General features: G+C 34.7%; 1 protein-coding gene across 1 annotated transcript in view; it reads left to right on the top strand.

Moving 5' to 3' along the window:
* KMT2C (lysine (K)-specific methyltransferase 2C) overlaps nucleotides 1–18,366 on the top strand; it is a 364,954-nt gene that overhangs the window by 223,198 nt on the left and 123,390 nt on the right. The window contains exons 16-22 of the mRNA XM_006873669.1: nucleotides 3,342–3,443; nucleotides 3,627–3,731; nucleotides 11,175–11,356; nucleotides 11,604–11,768; nucleotides 12,740–12,849; nucleotides 13,555–13,620; nucleotides 17,281–17,493. Of these exons, the coding sequence (XP_006873731.1) occupies nucleotides 3,342–3,443; nucleotides 3,627–3,731; nucleotides 11,175–11,356; nucleotides 11,604–11,768; nucleotides 12,740–12,849; nucleotides 13,555–13,620; nucleotides 17,281–17,493 (943 nt within the window). The remainder of the gene's footprint in view (nucleotides 1–3,341; nucleotides 3,444–3,626; nucleotides 3,732–11,174; nucleotides 11,357–11,603; nucleotides 11,769–12,739; nucleotides 12,850–13,554; nucleotides 13,621–17,280; nucleotides 17,494–18,366) is intronic.

Here is an 18,366-nt window from a genome sequence, read left to right on the forward strand (position 1 = left end):
AGACCTACAGTTAGAAAAGCAAAAGGGAAGAACATGTTTAGCATTTCTCAAGCCCAGGGAACTGAAGCAAAAATTCAAACCTCATCTTGCAGTATTGAAGGATTCTATGGGCAAAATATTGAATTATACAGAAAGAACCAAAAGAAGATGAAAGGAAGACACAGAATCGCTGTACCAAATAGAAATTGTCAGTGGTCAACCATTTCAAGACGTAGCATATGATCATGAGCCAAAGATCCTGAAGGGAAGAGTCCAAGGTGTATTGAAGTCAGTGGCAAAGAACAAGGCTCCAAGAATTGATGGAATACAAATTAAAGTCTTTTTAACAAACTAATCTGCCCACTGTAGGCATTCACTCATCTGTGCCAAGACATTTGGAAGACAACTACCTGGCCAACTAACTGGAAGAGATCTGTATTTGTGCCCATTCTAAAGAGAGGTGATCTAACAGAATGTTGAAATCATCAGACAATATCGTTGATATCCCATGTTAGTAAAGTTTTACTCAAGGTAATACAGAAATGACTACAATCATACTTTAATAGAGAACTTCCAAGCTGGATTCTGAAGAGGACATGGAACATGGGATATCATTGCTGACATCAGATGGATATTGGCTGTAAGCAGAGAATGTTGTTGTTAAGTGCCATCGAGTCGGTTCTGACCCATAGCGACCCTGAACAGGATTTCTGAGACTGTAAATCTTTATGAGAGCAGAAAGCCTCATCTTTCTCCCACAGAGCAGCTGGTATTTCAAACTGCTGACCTTGCAGTTTTCTGCCCGATTCATAACCACTACGCTACCAGAGCTTCTTTGAAAGCAGCGAATACCAGAAAGATATTTACCTGTGCTTTATTGACTATGCAGAGGCTTTCAGTTGTGTGGCTCATGACAAGCTGTGGACAACATTGCACTTAAATTGTGCTCATGAGGAACCTGTACACGGGCGAAGAGACAGTTGTGTAAACAGAATGATTTAAAATTAGGAAAGATGTGTGACAGGATTGTATTCTTTTACCATGTTTATTCAATCTGTATTCTGAGCAGATAATCTGAAAAACTGGATTATGTGAAAATAAATGTGGCATGAGGATTAGAGGAAGACTCATTAACAACTTGTGATATGCAGATGATACACCCTTGCATGCTGAAAGGGAAGAGGACTTAAAGTACTTACTGATGAAGATCAAAGACTAGAGCCTTCAGTATGGGTTGCATCTCAATATACAGAAAATAGAAATCTTCACCGCTGGACCAATAAACAACATCCCTGTCGATGAAGAAAAGATTTAAGTTGTCAAAGACTTCATTTTGCTCAGTTTAACCATCAACAATCATGGAAGAAGCAGCAGTGAAGAAATCAGACGACATATTGCATTGGACAAATCTGCTGCACAAAACCTCTTTAAAGTATTAAAGAGCAAGGACTTCAGTTTGAGGACTATGGTGCTCCTGAACCAAGCAATGGTGTTTTCAGTAACCTCATATGCATGTGACAGTTGGACTGTGAATAAGGAAGACCATAGAAGAATCTATGCGTTTAAGTTGTGGTGTTAGTGGAGAATATTGAAAGTATCACGGACGGTCAAAAAAAACAGTTGTGTGTTGGAAGAAGCACAGCCAGAGTGCTCCTTGGAAGCAAGTTGGCCAGACTTTGTTTCTCATACTTAGGGCGTATTGTCAGCAGGGACCATTTGCTGGAGAAGGATATCATGTTTGGTAAAGTTGAGGTTCAAATTAAAAAAGGAAGACCAGTGAGATGGATTTACACAGTAGCAGTAGCGATGGGGTCAGGCTTAGCAGTGAATCTGAGTTTGGCCCAGGACCAGGCAGTGTTTCATTCTGTTGTTCATAGGGTCTCTGGGATTTGGTACCAAAGTGATGGCACCTAACAACAACACCACCAACTGAGAGCTTTTTAAAAATTTTATTCTGTAAATTGGGAGCTCTGGTAGCGTAGTGGTTCCAAATCGGGCTGCAAACCGCGAGTTCAGCAGTTCGAAACTACCAGCTGTTCAACAGGAGAAAGATGAGGCTTTCTGCTCCCATAAAGATTTACAGCCTCAGAAACCTTGTACAGGGTCTCTATGAGTCAGAACCGACTACACAGGCACATAACAACAACAACAACATTCTGTAAATTATTAGCTAACCAATAGTTACTTGGAGCCCTGGTGTGGCGCTGTAGGTTAAACATTGGGTTGCTAAATGCAAGGTTGGCTGTTAAAACCCATAGCTGCTCCTGGAAACACTATACGGGGTTGCTATGAGTCAGAACGGTCTGAATGGCACTTAACAATAGGTACTTAATTGATTTGGTCATACATAACCAACTCCTGATATGAATATCTCTGGTTGTTCATCCTTGGTTAATACTGAAATTTTGATAATATTTTTCAAAATACTAATATTCTAAAGAATATAATGTGAACCACATATGCAACTTAAAAATGCCTAGTACCTATGTTGGTGTCCTGGGGTGACACAAATAAATGGTTAAATGTTTGGCTAACTGAAAGTTTGACAGTTCGAGGAGTTCACTCAGGGGCACATTGGGATAAAAGCCTATTTTGATCTATTTCTAAAGTGATAATAATTGGCAACCCTATTGGAGCACATTTCTACTCTGACATACAAAGGACAGCCATGAGTTAGAACTTACTCATTGGCAACTGGTTCTGTTTGGAGAAGCCATGTTTAATAAAAGGAAATATTTCAGTGTGTAATATGTAAACCATTAGTGAAATATTTTACATGATTTTTTTCCTTTTGTACTAACTCTGTGAAACTAATATGAATCTTACTCTAATAGCCCATTTCAGTTTCAGTTAGTCATATTACAAATAACAATAAGCGCTTATCTACTGTATTAGATAGCACAATTCTAAAGCATTACTAAAATAGTTTTATATGCAAGTGTACACACATTATAAATTTTATAATTTTATGATTTCTTCATTAGAATTTCTGGGTAATAAAGACTTACTAAATGTAAGTTTATATTTTTCTCACTATTTCTTGATCTCTAGAATGTGTAACTCTGAAGAAGCAGGTGAATAAAAGATATCATGACTTAAAAATTTTACAGTAGTATTTAAAAATTTTTTATTATTGTGAATTAAATGATTATAGAGAAGATTTTACATTTCAACAGATCACACACTTTGTTTTCATCTCAGTGATTGCTTATAGTAGTATCTTGGCACTAATAAATTAATTTAGAATTATGAGTATAGATCTTGCCAAAAATTCTAGTTTAAATAAGCATTTTCTCAGTCTTTCTGGTTTAAATAGAATAAAAATGAAAAATTTCATGTTTTGTCTATTTCACTTTTTTTAGGTGTCTACTGCAGATATTTCATCAAGTAAAGATGAAGAAGAAAACTCTATGCACAATACAGTTGTATTGTTTTCTAGTAGTGACAAGTTCACTTTGCATCAGGTTTGAACTTTATTATTTACTGCTTTCTTCCTTTGAATTTCTTGTTATTCATTTCTATTTTATCTTTTCTGTACAGAAGTCATCTACTATTTAACCTGTAGAGTTATGTTACTCCATTAAGGTAATTTTAATGACATGTGAATACCCTTAGCTTAAAATATGTTCATGTGTTCTAAATTTCAGGATATGTGTGTTGTTTGTGGGAGTTTTGGACAAGGAGCAGAGGGAAGATTACTTGCCTGTTCTCAGTGTGGTCAGTGTTACCATCCGTACTGTGTCAGTATTAAGGTAAATATCCTTAAATGAGCTTTATAATTATTATACACATGTAATCTCTCAATACATTTAAATATTGAATCTAATGTGTTACTTTAAAATTAACTTCTGTAACTTTCTGGTCTTCAATTATGCAAATTATCCTATTATTTCCTTGAAAAAGTAAAGCATAGAAATGTATGCAGTTAATTAAAAAGATAATTTACACTGGTTTTTGTTATTGGTATAAGGTTTTGTTGATTCATTTTATCTTTGTATTACAAAAGTTAAGAAGAAATGTAGTACTTAGTAAAAAGTTATTAGTCCATTAGCCCATCCTTGTTCCTTTTCACTGTTTCACCTTCGCTCATAATCTAAAAGAACATTTTCTTATGTAGCTGAAAAGAAGAAATCAATATTTCATGCAATTCATGGGTAGCAGTTATCAATTTCTTGGATTTCATATTAGAAACTTAATGAGGAACTTTATAAATAGTAATCTTGTGTGTTTTTCAAATGCTGTTCAAATATGAACCTGTCCTAAAACCTCAATTTTTCAGATTAACAGAATTGTATATTTGAACAAAATAACACATGTTTCTGAAAGTGAACAACAAAGGTGTACAACAAAGAGTCCTGCTGTATTCATCCACAACCAACTCCTTTTATGCACTTTACCTTGTGTAAAAATACTAATTTCATTTGCTTTTATGGTTCTGAATCATTCTTAACTTTGAAGTCATTTTTATCCCTTTCTGTCCTGCCCTTCACACATTCCTGTATTATATCATTGGTTTATTCAAGCTGTTGTCATAAATATTCCTTTGAAAATTCCTTGCTTATCACTAATATTTCTTTCATAAAGTAAATAGGTCAGGGTGATTTTAAGAATTACATTGCAAAATTGAAATTTATCTAAATTAGAATAAGTAAATCAGTTTATAAATTTATATAGTCTTTGAACATTACCCACAGTATTTTGAACAAAAAGGACACATATAAAATAAAATTTTTTAATGGAGTATGTATGCATTAAAAGATGAACTGTTCTTTTTTTTACCTTTGTATCCTACATTTTCTTTGTTATTTTTTAAATTAGAATTTGGCTTTTGGTTGAAATATTTCATGATAATGAGGAAATTTAAAAGAATTCCTTTGAAGATTGGAATAGAAGCTTTATGGTCCAATCCAAATTGTAAAAGGCTTTAGGAAGGAAATCAAGATTTGAGTTGATGTTCAGAACTTTCGTGTATTTCTTTTAAGCCAGCCAGTAGTTTCTTAAATTCCTTTTTAACATTTAAAGTCAGTGAAGTATAATGTAGTAAGTTAAGATCAATTAGTACAGTATCAAATAGGTAGTAAAAATAGCTTAGCAAGAATTTTAATACTGGATTTTCTAACTGCATTTAGTTCTGACTATATTAAAAATAAAGGAACTAAAATAAATAAATAAAGGAACTCTGGTAGCATAATGGTTACAAGTTGGGCTCCTAACCTCAAGGTCAGCACTCCGAAACTACTAGCTGCTCCGTGGGAGAAAGATGAGGCTTTGTGCTTCCTTAAAGGCTACAGCCTTGGAAACCCTATGCAGTGTCTCTGAATAGGAATTGACTCCATGGCACACCACCACCACCACCATACTACAAATAGCATTCAAACAATACAGAATACTGTAGCTTATTACTAAAATTTTTAAACAATTTATTGATCTCACTGCTGAAAAATAATGGCTAAGTTCTATAAGGAGTCCTGGTGTGGCGCTGTAAGATAAATACTAGACTGCTAACCACAAGGTCGGATGTTCAAAATCACCAACTAGCTATTTCTTAAGAACACCCTATACAATGTCACTATGAATCAGAACCAACTGAACACACTTAACAAAAAACATAAGGAGTGTAAAACAATTTTCCTTTCTATAAAGGGGCTTATAGTTAATTGAAGGCGCTCTGGTTGCATAGTGTTTAGATTCGGGCTGCTAACCTCAGTCATCAGGTTGAAACTACCAGCGGTTCCATGGGAGAAAGATGAGGCTTTCTGCTCCCGTAAAGATTTACAGTCTCGGAAACACTATATAGGGTGACTATGAGTCGAAACTGACCTTGTATAGGGGAGTCCTGGTGTGGCACTGTAGGCTAAGCACTCTACTGTAACGTCAATTTGAATTGCATGGTGGAGGTTCCAACCCACCTGCTTTTGCTGCTCCTCGGAAACCCAATAACAGGTACGCTTAGAGTTGGAACTGACTCGTGATGGCACTGAACTGCAACAACAATAGTTTATTGGGAAAAATAGCAATGTCAGGAAATATTCTGAGCTGAAATAAGTTGCTGTAGGATAAACACTGAACTGCTAACTGCAAGATCTGCAGTTCAAACTCAGCTTCTGCTCTTGGAAACCCTGTTGGGGGTCAGTGTGAGTCAGATCTAATTTGATGGTGCACAACTTCAAGAAATATGCTAGGGATATGTAAATTGTCTCAGCCTTTGTTTGTGTGAAAATACTTTTATGTTACCTTATTTTTGAATGATATTTTTGCTACATACATTATAAGTTGACTACCCCTCCTCCCCAACACTTTAAATATGTCATTCTATTATTTTATGACTTGCATTGTTTCTAATGAAATCAGGAATTCTAATCTTTAATTTTCTGTATGTAATATGATTTGTTTTCTTAAGCTGCCTTAAGATTTTCTCATTAACATTTGTTTCCAGAAGTTTGATTACAATGTGCCCTAATCAGGTTGTTTTTTGTTTGTGTTCATCCTGATTTGTTATGATTCTTGAATCAGTGGGCTGATACTATTATTACTCACATTTTGGTAATATTTGATAATTCTTTCTACTAGTTTTTTCTGTTCCCTAGCTGCCCCTTTCCTTAAGAGTTGTGTGTGTGTGTGTGTGTGTGAGAGAGAGAGACAGAGAAAGAGAGAGAGAGAGAGATTGCATAATAGGGCTTTTTCCCCCATCTGTGATTTAGTTTGATGGTGTCTATTGCAATCCTGTACTCTACTCGGATATATATATATTTTTTTTTTTAAGTCTATACAGTGAGTTTTTCATTTAGATATTGTTCATTTTGGCTTTATTTTGTTTTATAATTTTAATATTTTCTTCATTGTATTCTTATTTTAAATCTTTGCATGCTAATTTTCATCACTGTCATTTTTCATTGTGTTAACTAATTTTCTACATTAAGTTATGCTTCCTTGTTGCTTATGTCTGTTAATCTTTAAATGAGTGTTAGATCCTATAAAATATTTTTGAGTGTTTAAAAGTTTCTTAACATTTTTTTTGTTGTGGCAGATATTAAAATTATTTCTTAGAAGTTTGATTATTTTTAAATTTCCTGTGGCAGTTTCAGAGAGTCTTTTTTTCTAAAAAGCTATTCCTAAATGTATTAGTCATGGAATCTTTTTGCAATAAAACATTATTGAGGACCCAGTGCTTTTGTTTATGAAGATTATACTTATTGATATTTATTTACCATTGTAGAAATTAATACTCATAAAACATTGAAGCACAGTCATATACAAGCAGGATTTCTATGACATTAAAATAACAGTGCTGTTAAGCATCACATAACTTGCGGAAGACACCACTGTATAACATAAGTATAAAAATAGTTTTGATCTTACAGACCTACTAAAATTTCCAAGACCACATTTTGATTAACTATTGTTCTAGGGCTACATTAACCCTGTATTTAATAAATTGCCTTTGTAGGATTTTTACTAAGTACCTTTTCTTTTCTCTTGTGTTTTGCCGTCTTTTGACTCTGGGTGAGCTATAATAGTAATTTCCCAGTCATAGTTTTCTCCCTAGCTTCTCCTTTGGATTCATAGACACACACCTTAGATCAGTCAAATACTGAAGGAAGAACACTGTGTAGATTTTTGGAGCTTTTACTCTGCATTGCTTCTTCCTTTCTAGGACTCTGTGCTGCAAATTCCTGCTGTCTCATTTTTTCTGAACCTCCATCATGTTTCCTAAACTCCTTGAGACCATTGTAGCTTACTGAGATCAAAACTAACTAGGCAATACTCTAGAAAATCTCCCTCCTCAAAGAGAGCACAGTCCTGTATATCCTGTTGCCCAGTGTCTAAAGTCAGTTCTTTATATATTCTGGTTTTGTTTTGTTTGATTTTTATGGTTGGAGAAAGGTCTGGTCCCAGTTCTTTTCATTGTAGTTGAAATGTATGCATTATAGACTACAAAACACAACTATTACAACTTTGACATGATACTGTGGGTGAAACTCTAGATAGTGCTTTATATGAAGGTCTTAAAAATTAAGACTAAATCAGTGTGTATAGGAGAAAATCAGTTGAGAGTAGTGCTTTAATATATATAGAAGAGTTAACTTTTCAGAGGGTGAAATGGTTGTTCAAGTGTTGAAGTGCTGCAAAGAGTTGAAGTAACACAAAAGCTATTGTGTCAATTAGATTTGGATGCCAAAAGGTCTTAACTGACCTACTTAAGTTGTTTCAGTGGAGATGGACAAGTTAAGTGCCTTTCAGTCAGTTTCAACACAAAGCGACCCTGGATAGGATTTCTGTGGAGTGGCTGGTGGGAGATGGACATGGAAACCAAATGTTAGTGTGTTTAGTGAGTGAATGTGACCTGAGTAACTTGAGGTTTTACCTGTAAAAGTCACAGAGTTGGTTTCCCAGAAATAAGAAAACTTGACTTAGCAGGAATGAAGATATTTATTTTTTAAAATTCTATTAGTGCATTCATTAACCTATTGTCTACTTTATTTTCAGATCATCTTAGCTTTGCTGTTAGTCAGTGATTGACAAACTATGGTGTCTTGGTCAGATATGGTGTACCACCTGATTCGTAAAGATTTTCATAAAGAACAAACAGATTCTTTTTGAGAACAGCATAAGTCTTGTAAAACAGTGATCTGTTTTTGAACTACTGATAACTATTTCTTTATAGCTGTAATTGTAACAGATCATGCAGCCTGTAAAGTATAGAATATTTACTGTCTTGCCCTTCAAAGAAAGAGTTTACCATCTTCTGCTCTACTTTTCCTACCTTAGTCCCTTTTCATTTGGATAAATACTGAATTATAATTTGGCAATATAAGCTGAAGTTTAAAAAGTCAGTAGACTAATCAGTATAATTAATGTACCTGGATAAAGGTAAAATGGTGTTGTTAAGTATCATCAAGTTCGTCCTGACCCATAGCGACCCTGTATAGGGTTTCCGAGGAATGGCTGGTGAGCTTGAAATGCCGACATTGTGGTTCAAACCGACTTTGCAGTTCAGAGTATTAACCCACAGCGCCACACCAGAACATTAAAAGCCTTATAATGTGCAATTTTAAAAAATTATAATTGCCCGTATAGGGTTTTCCAGAGTATAAATCCTTGCAGGAGCAGACAACCTCATCTTTTTCCTTCAGAATGGCTGGTGGATGTAAACTGCCAGCTTTGTGATTAGCAGTTCAGTGCTTATCCTATAGTACTGCCAGAGCTCTACAGTGAGCAATTTACCTGTCTTAATTCTGTTTCTGCATTTCAATCCTATTACCTAAAAACAGCCACAACTAATTCTTTCTGGAATATCTTCTTGTAGTTAACTTGGCAGCTCTAAATAATATGCTGGTGCTACTTCTTTATCAATGTTAGTTTTTTTCCTTTTGCTGTAGATAAATGCTGATTTTGCTCTTAAAATACACCTCCTGCCTTTCCCCAGCTTTCTCGCAACGTTAGCTGCATTACTACATTTCACTGTAGATCTAGATTCTGTGCTGTGACTTTTCTTTTGTTTGTCATTGGGGATTTGATTGTTGTTAACTGTCGTCAAGTCCATTCTGACTCATAGCAACTCTGTGTAGGGTTTCCAAGGAGCTGCTGGTGAGCTTGAATCACCGACCTTCATGTTCAAACCGACTTTTAGTCCAACACATTAACCCATAGTGCCACACCAGGACTCCTGGAGATTTGATAGCAAAAAAAAAAAAAAAAAGATGTTTAATGATCCTGATTAATTTTTGTTGGTTGTTTTGCCACCATATCAATAGAAATGCCACCATATCAGATTAATATTAAGTCTCTTTTTGTCCTGATGTGGCACTGTGGGTTAATGCTTCAGACTTCAAAGTCGTTTGGACTGCACCGTCAGTGGATCAAGCTCATCATCTGCTCCTTGGAAACCCTATACAGAGTTGCTATGGGTAGGAATCTACTCGACAGCACTTAACAACATACTCCTCATGTTCCTTTTCTAGTTTATGCTAGGTGTTTCTAGGTATGTTGCTCTGCTCTCAAATTTATTAGTTATGGAATCTTTTTACAATAAAACATTATTGAGGGGACTTAGTGTTTTTGTTTGTGAAGATTATACTTATTGATATTTACCATTGTAGAAATTAATACTCATAAAACTTTGAAGCACAAGCATATACAAGCAGAATTTGTAAGACATCAAAATAACAATGCTGTAAGCATCACATAACTTCTGGAAGACTTAATCTTCATTGACTTCTACTAGATTTATTGTTTTATGGGTCCTATGTCTTCCCTTTTGGTATAAACACTAATTTTGTTTCACAAATATCTAAATAACTTAAGTAGAAGGAGCTTGTGAGACCTGAATTTGAGTCTCTCTGTATGTCTCAAAAGATACTCTACCGTCACACTTCATTGCTTGTTTAGCTAAGAATTGTACTTTGAAGAGTATTTTTCTGTAGAATTGGAAGCTAGTACTCTTGTCTTCTAGTATCCATAATTAGGAAGTTTGATGCTATTTGGACAGTTATTTTGTATTTAACTTTAAAATTTTCCTCTCAGATTTTAGACTTTCTTATTCTTCATGATCTGAATTCATGAGAATTTAGGTTTTAAACTGTACTTTGATTGCTTCTTATTTCGTTGTACTGTGAAAATTGTCTTCCTCTCTCTATTTAATAGACTCTAGTTTATTCAGATCTGTAAGAAGTTGGTTGTAAAGTATTAATATTACATAATGTTACTGCCCTTGAAGTTTTGGGGCAGTACAGTGATTCTCAACTTTTCTACTAATTTGAAGTCTTTCTGCCATTTACACAAATTTCAGAAGCATGGAATTCATGAAAATGTAGATAGAGAGCATAGTAAGGTACTTTCAAATCTTACATCAGTAGTAGTGGGGCAGTTTGCTTGAGAAAATGTCAGTCACCATATATATAATCTAGATAAAATCCATAGCTCAAGGTAGTTACGTGGACTAATTTTTTTTTAAAAAAGACACTAAAGTATATACTACTATTTATTATTATCTTCTTTAGATGGACTCTCAAAAAGTATATGAAAGTACCCTTCCCAGCATCAAGCCCATTTTAAGTGCTAAATAATCATTAGTTGTTTGTCTCTTCTCTGCTTTAGGTACATAAGCACAGTATTCATTTATATAGTATAATTGATTATGCAAATGAGGTGTAGGTTATTGTATAAATCACATGGATTGGTTGTTTCTTTTGCAGATCACTAAAGTTGTTCTTAGCAAAGGTTGGAGGTGTCTTGAATGCACTGTATGTGAGGCCTGTGGGAAGGCTACTGACCCAGGAAGACTCCTTCTTTGTGATGATTGTGACATAAGTTATCACACCTACTGCCTAGATCCTCCATTGCAGACAGTTCCCAAAGGAGGCTGGAAGTGCAAATGGTACTCTAGGATTTACATTTCCGTTGTTAGTCTTTCAAGTTCAGAACTTTCCCACATCAATTTAGTCTTTAAAAATTAGCTACATCTGTTTAACTGCATAATACATGTTTACTATGGTGGATATTGCTAATCAGAAAATCAAGTATGCATTAAATAATTTCCCCCTATTCTGTTCATATGTAGCTTCTTAAATTGCAGGAACTAAATAACTAAATAAAATTAAGACTTCGGGGGTTTTGGATTTCAGGTGTGTTTGGTGCAGACATTGTGGAGCAACATCTGCAGGTCTACGATGTGAATGGCAAAATAATTACACACAGTGTGCTCCTTGTGCAAGCTTATCTTCATGCCCCATCTGCTACCGAAACTATAGAGAAGAAGATCTTATTCTGCAGTGTAGACAGTGTGATAGGTATTGTACATTTTTTGTTTTCGTCTTCTATAAGCTTTTTGTACTGTAGCTAGAAAAAATTGGAAAATAACTATCCTAGGTGATAGATTTAAAAAATAAAAAGCTTTTGCTTACTAGAAACTTATAGAAATTATCTTTTCTTTTGAATCCTTAATTCCAGACCAGTGACTTTCAGCTGAAAGCTAACTGATCCTTAGATATTAAATGCAGAATTACTGCTTACATATATATACTTTTCATTGGAGGATTTCTGAATCTTTTATTAGATTATAAAAGAGATTTCACACATTCAGTTGTCTTTTAGTCATATTTTTATTAAAGCTATAATTTTTACTAGATACCTCGTGCCCTCCCTGATTAGGCATGTGCAGCTTCAAAATTAATACTGTTTGCTTTGGATTCAATGGCATATTACGGTGCATAGTTGAAGTTAAGCATTTGACATGTAAAATTATTAGCAATATTATTTCTGCAGTAGTTGAAAATTTTCAGGACTTTGCCTACCAGCCCTTTGTTCCCAGACAAGACTTCCATTTAATATCACTTAAGTGAGTTATATCTAAATTGAAGTAGATGTGATACCAACATTACATGAATACTATGCCATATGCAGTATTCTGAGTCTCTCATTGCTCTACCTCTAGTGTACTTGCCATATTTGGCATATACATTATACAATCATAAAGCAGTTATCTCATTCTCCTCTGTTATGTGTTTTTTCTTCCTACCTAGTACTTGTTTTCGTTCTTTTTTCTTTTATACTTCCAGCTCATTAAATGTTTTAGTTGGGTCCATTGGCTGGGAGGATGCAGGGAGAGAAGGAGAGGTGGCTTAGAAGAGAAGGGTAACTATATCCTGTGAGGCTTAAGAGCTTTGAAGTTTGAAGACTATGAACTCCTATTATACTCTTTTAAAGAGAAAACATTTCTTAGCATAATCTTTTTTAAATATAAAAATAATGGTCTTTTTAGATGGATGCATGCAGTTTGTCAAAACTTAAATACTGAGGAGGAAGTGGAAAATGTAGCAGACATTGGTTTTGATTGTAGCATGTGCAGACCCTATATGCCTACATTAAACGGTAAGAGAATAATTAAAGTATATCCACATTGTTGTACAAATCACCTGCACCTTACTTACTGGTTGTTATCATGAGCGCTCTTCACTCGTTTCTGTGAAATTATTTTTATTAGTATTTCATTATATTTTATGAAAACAATCAATTACTGTGTAAATTCCTATTATCTCAACTGTATATGGAGTCCTGGTATGGTGATGTGTAGAGTAAGGTACTGGAATGCAAGTTCGGTTTGAACCGCAATGTTGGTGATTCAGACTCAACCAGCCACTCCTCAGAAACTCTATGCATAGTCGCTATGTATAGAGTTGGAACCAACTTGATGGCACTAAACAACAACAACATTATATATTAAAAGTCTTTATGTAAATATTAAGTAAATGCTACACACATTTATGATATGACATACAGTTTTGCTTTCGAAACACATGATGTTATAGCTGTTGGCAATATTTTATATATTGCATAATCTTGTATATAATCAAATATGCTAGTTCTTTTCTTTGCCAGTTTGTCGTCTCTAACTTACTTATTCATCTCTTGTTTAAAAAACCAAAACAAAAAAACCCACCTTTAAATTATATTTCGTGTTCAAGCAGTTATTTTAATGAAATGGGATAGAGAAATAGAAATTTTACTGTGTTAAATTTTAATTTGCTTTACCTTTTTAAAAAGCAGTTACTTAACTTTTTTTTTTTTTCATTTCAGTGCCTTCCTCAGACTGCTGTGAATCATCACTTGTAGCACAAATTGTCACAAAAGTAAAAGAGCTAGGTAAAATATGAAATAATGTACTTGACTGTTTTTTATAATAAAAAGTATATAAATAGATAGTTTTATATAGTTGGCTTGGCACACATTATTAAAAAAATCTTTCTTCATTATATGGTTCTTCAGACAAATAAAATGTCTTTTTCATCTTTAGTGAGTCAATATTCCTATAAATTTCAGAAAATTGATATTAAAAATAACAGCTTTAGAATAACCGTTAGTGCAATACTTGCTTCATTTTCATTCATACACGAAAGTAAGTAAAAGAAATATTGCTATTAGAGTTACATCACTGATTTATTCCAGACAGAATGTTTAAACGTGTGTCTCTGATCAGTGTATGGATGCAGACAAGTTCTCTCAGCAGTGCACTTACCTTTGTCTCATTAAGGTTCTTTCCGAAATAATTTTAAAGATCCTAGCAAAACTGGCTTCCAAGAGAGATGGGCCAGTTAAATTCAAGGCAGAGAGGTAAGTTTAGAAGGTTATGGTGACTCTTTTTGGGGATCCTAAAGGGGTAATCTTGATACGTATTTCTCAAAGGACACAAGATGATCATGGGACATACAAACAAAGACGTTTTAAGAAAACTGCATTGTTGAGAAAAACATCAGGAAAATTGCACTGAGAAATTTTTTTTTACCATCATAACAATGCATCTGCTCATTGTTTCATGGTAGCAGTGGGTATCTTACAAGAATTTCATTGGGTAACATTTTCCTATCCATGCTACAGTCTTGATCTTGCCCCTTCTTCATGCTTCTTTTTGTTATCAAAACCCAAAGGACATTTAAAGAGAACACAGCTTGAGACCCTGAAAGTTGCTCAAACTGCCATTTTGACATGGTACAAATCCAAAAGCACAGAATTTCTGGGGAAGAGTTAAAGATTGAAACACATCCTTCAGAAGTCTGCAGACCTAGATGGAGGATATATTGAGAAACAGTAGCTTCCCATTTTTTAATTTTTGTTCAATAAAATCTTCTATGATTTTTTCCGCTGCTTGTCTGTCAGTTTGTCATACTATGGTGCCTTGCCTGTTGCTGTGAAGCTGGAAGCTGTGCTGCCAATATTTTAAATATCAGCAGGGTTACCCATAGTGGACAAATCTCAATGGAACTTTCAGACAAGATGGACTAGGAAGAAAGAGAGCCGGATCATTTCTGAATGGTTAGGTACTGAAAACCTTATGAATATTTGGGAACATTGTCAGATATAGTGACAAAAGATGAGCCCCTCAGTTTGAAAGACACTCAAAATATGAATGCAGAAGAGCTGCCTTCTCAAATTACAATTGACCATAATGATGTGAATTAAGCAAAGTTTTTCAGAACTTTTGGTTGCTGATGGGACACAACCCAAAATGAGAAGAAACAGCTGTAGACATCCATTAATAACTGGAATATGGAATATACAAAGTTTGAATCTAGGAAAGTTGGAAGTTGTCAAAATGAAATGGAACACACAAAGATGGATGTCCTAAGCCATTAGAGAGCTGAAATGATAGCGTGATATTGTACATTTTGAATCCATTAATCGATGCTTTTCTATGCTTGGAAAGATAAATTGAAGAGGAATGGTGCTGCATTCATTGTTTAAAAGAACATTGAAAGATCTGTCTTGAAGAACAATGCTTTCTATGATCAGATAGTATCCATATACTTATAAGGAAGAACACCTTATGCCAGTAGTTTTAAATTTTATACACCAAAGACTAAAAACAAGTGATGATGAAATTATTCTGCCTTCAGTGTGAAATTTATCAAACACACAAGATAAATTGATATTTACTGGTTTTTGAAATACAAAAGTTCAAAGTACAGTAAGGATCAATAGGAAAATACGGCTTTGGTAATAGAAATGAGACTGGAAATCACATGATTGAACTTTTCAATTTATTCATTGCAAATACTTTCTTCATCAACGTAAACATGTGAAATTCACCAGATTGAATTCACAGGAATCAAGTTACTGCTGGATAATGCGATGGACTGCAATGTCAATTTGAGCCACAAGGTCGGTGGTTCAAACCCATGAGCCGGTCCTTGGATACCTTACCAGGGTCACTATGAGTCGGAACCAACTCGGTGGCACTTAATAACAACAGCAGCAGCATCTGTGGGAAGAGATGTGGAATAGCTCAGTATCACCAGCCAAAACAAGGCCTCAGAGAGACTATTGAACACATCATCAGTTGTGTATATGTAGATAACTGCTGAAGCTGAAAAAAATTAAAACAAGTCCATGAATGTCAAAGGATAAACTTGAATATATCCTACCTGAGTTTAGATACCAGATTTGATGCATTAGACACTAATGATTGAAGACCAGAAGAGTTATGGAATGACATAGAATATCATAGAGGAAAGAAAGCAAAAGATCATTAAAAAGACAGGAAAGACAAGACCAAAATGGATGTCAGAAGAGCCTTTGAAACTTGCTCTTGAGCATGGAGAAGCTAAAGTGAATGAAATAAATGAAGTAAAAGAATTGAACGCAACAGTTTCAAAGAGCAGCTCAGGACGACAAAAGTATTATAATGAAATGTACAAAAGAACCTCTAGTTAGAGAACCAAAAAGAATAAGAATGACCTCAACATTTCTCAAGCTGAAAGAACTGAAGAAAACATTCAAAGCTCAGATTGCAATATTGAAGGATTCTATGGGCAAAATAGTTGAATAATACAGAAAACTTCAAAAGAAGATGGAAGGAATACGGAATTACTACCAAAAAGAAATGATCAGTGTTGAACCATGTCAAGAGGTAGCATATGATCAAGCATCAATGGTGCTGACGAAAGAAGTCCAAGCTACACTGAAGGCATTGGTGCCAAACAAGGCTCTATGAACTGGCAGAATACAAATTAAAATCTTTCAACAAACTGTTGCCGTCCTGAAGGCACTCACTTGTATATAACAAGAAATTTGAAAAACATTAACTGGCCAACCAATTGGAAGAGATTTCATAGTTGTGTCCATTTCTAAGAGAAGTGATTCATCAGAATATTGAAATCATCAAAAAATGTCATTAATATTAAATGCATGTGGATTTTTGCTGAGGATGATTAAAAAACAGTTGCAGCAGTACACCAATAGGGAACTGACAGAAATTCAAGCCAGATTCAGAAGAGGACGTGGAACTAGAGTTATCATTGTTGTCATCAGATGGATCTTAGCTGAAAACAGAGAATACCAGAAATTTTCAACTTACTCAGTGCAAATACTTTTCTTGGATGTTTATCTGTGCTTTACTGACTATGCAAAGACTTTTGGCTGCATGAATCATGACAAGCTATGGATATCATTTCGAATTGTGCTCATGAGGATCCTGAACATACATCAAGAAGCAACCACAAGGTTGGTGCTTCAAGCCCACCAGCTACTCTACAGGAGAAAGACAAGGCTTTCTGCTCCTGCAAAGATTTACAGTCTTGGAAACTATATAGAGCTGCTAAGAATCAGAAATGCTTACAGGACACTTAGCCACAACAATGGAGTTAATTATTCAGAAATAATTAACTGATTGAATAAAAAACTTTTCAGTGCCAAAGGAAGGATTCTGGTTTATAAAAGTCATATTGCTTTGATTTGAGTAGTTAGGAATCACAATGTGTTAATCAAAGTTAAAATTTTTGTATTTTTTTATTATTCCCTAACTTTTAGATCCACCCAAAACCTACACTCAGGATGGTGTTTGTTTGACGGAATCAGGGATGACTCAATTACAGAGCCTCACAGTTACAGTTCCAAGAAGAAAACGGTCAAAACCAAAGTTGAAATTGAAGATTATAAATCAGAATAGCGTAGCTGTCCTTCAGACTCCTCCAGATATCCAGTCAGAGCATTCAAGGGATGGTGAGATGGATGACAGTAGAGGTAATACTAATTTATTTTCTATGTACTTTTTTTTTTTTTTTTTTTTGCAAGAATTGAAGTATATAAAATAACTTTTAAAAATCTGTTATCTATCTGAGAGAATTCGAGTGATCTAAATAACCTTTCTTAAAATAATTGCCCTTTCTAAGAGAATGTTCTTTTTGGACCTTGTCTTTTTTAGTTCTCCCCTTTCATGTATCTTCTTAGAACAGACTGATTTTACAGAAATTTCCTGAGCATCATACCTTTGAGGATTTGATGTAATAGGAGCTGTTCAGAGGGTGTGCTCATAAACTTTCACAATTACTGTGATTTTGGATACCATGTTTATCAAAGATTGAAAGTTTCATGTTCTAACACTAGGGTACAGTAGACAGCCTTCAAAATTTCTTTTACTGCTAATGATTAAAGGTGTTTTACTAGTTTAAGGGAGTATGAGTTTCATACATAATCTCATGATACTCTTCTCATGAAGGTTAGTAAGAATGAAATGAGTATTGCTTGCGAGATGCTGGGAAAACTTTTACCTGGTACTCAATTTGATTCAGAAATCTAATTAAAATAGAATTACAGAAATCAGAACAGTTGTTAAGCTGTAATTATAAATTTATAATCCCAAGTGTTAATCATAAACTGTTTATAAATATATATTTTTGATCAGAGTAATTATAAAAAAAAGTAGTTCAGGGGGACCCATGCTGAAGCTGGATTTTGTGTCTGTCAGGACCACAAGAAAGCTGAGGACAGGGTGACTCAGCAGGTTTTGTAGTTGTCGAGCTGAGTCCTCCTGAATCTTAGCACCTAAGCAACACACCAAAGCCATACAGCCAGCCCCAACTTACACTGGTATAGCTCCCAACCACATGGCTCCAA

Source organism: Chrysochloris asiatica, unplaced genomic scaffold (genome assembly GCF_000296735.1).
Source record: "Chrysochloris asiatica unplaced genomic scaffold, ChrAsi1.0 scaffold00249, whole genome shotgun sequence".
Taxonomy (NCBI): domain Eukaryota; kingdom Metazoa; phylum Chordata; class Mammalia; order Afrosoricida; family Chrysochloridae; genus Chrysochloris; species Chrysochloris asiatica.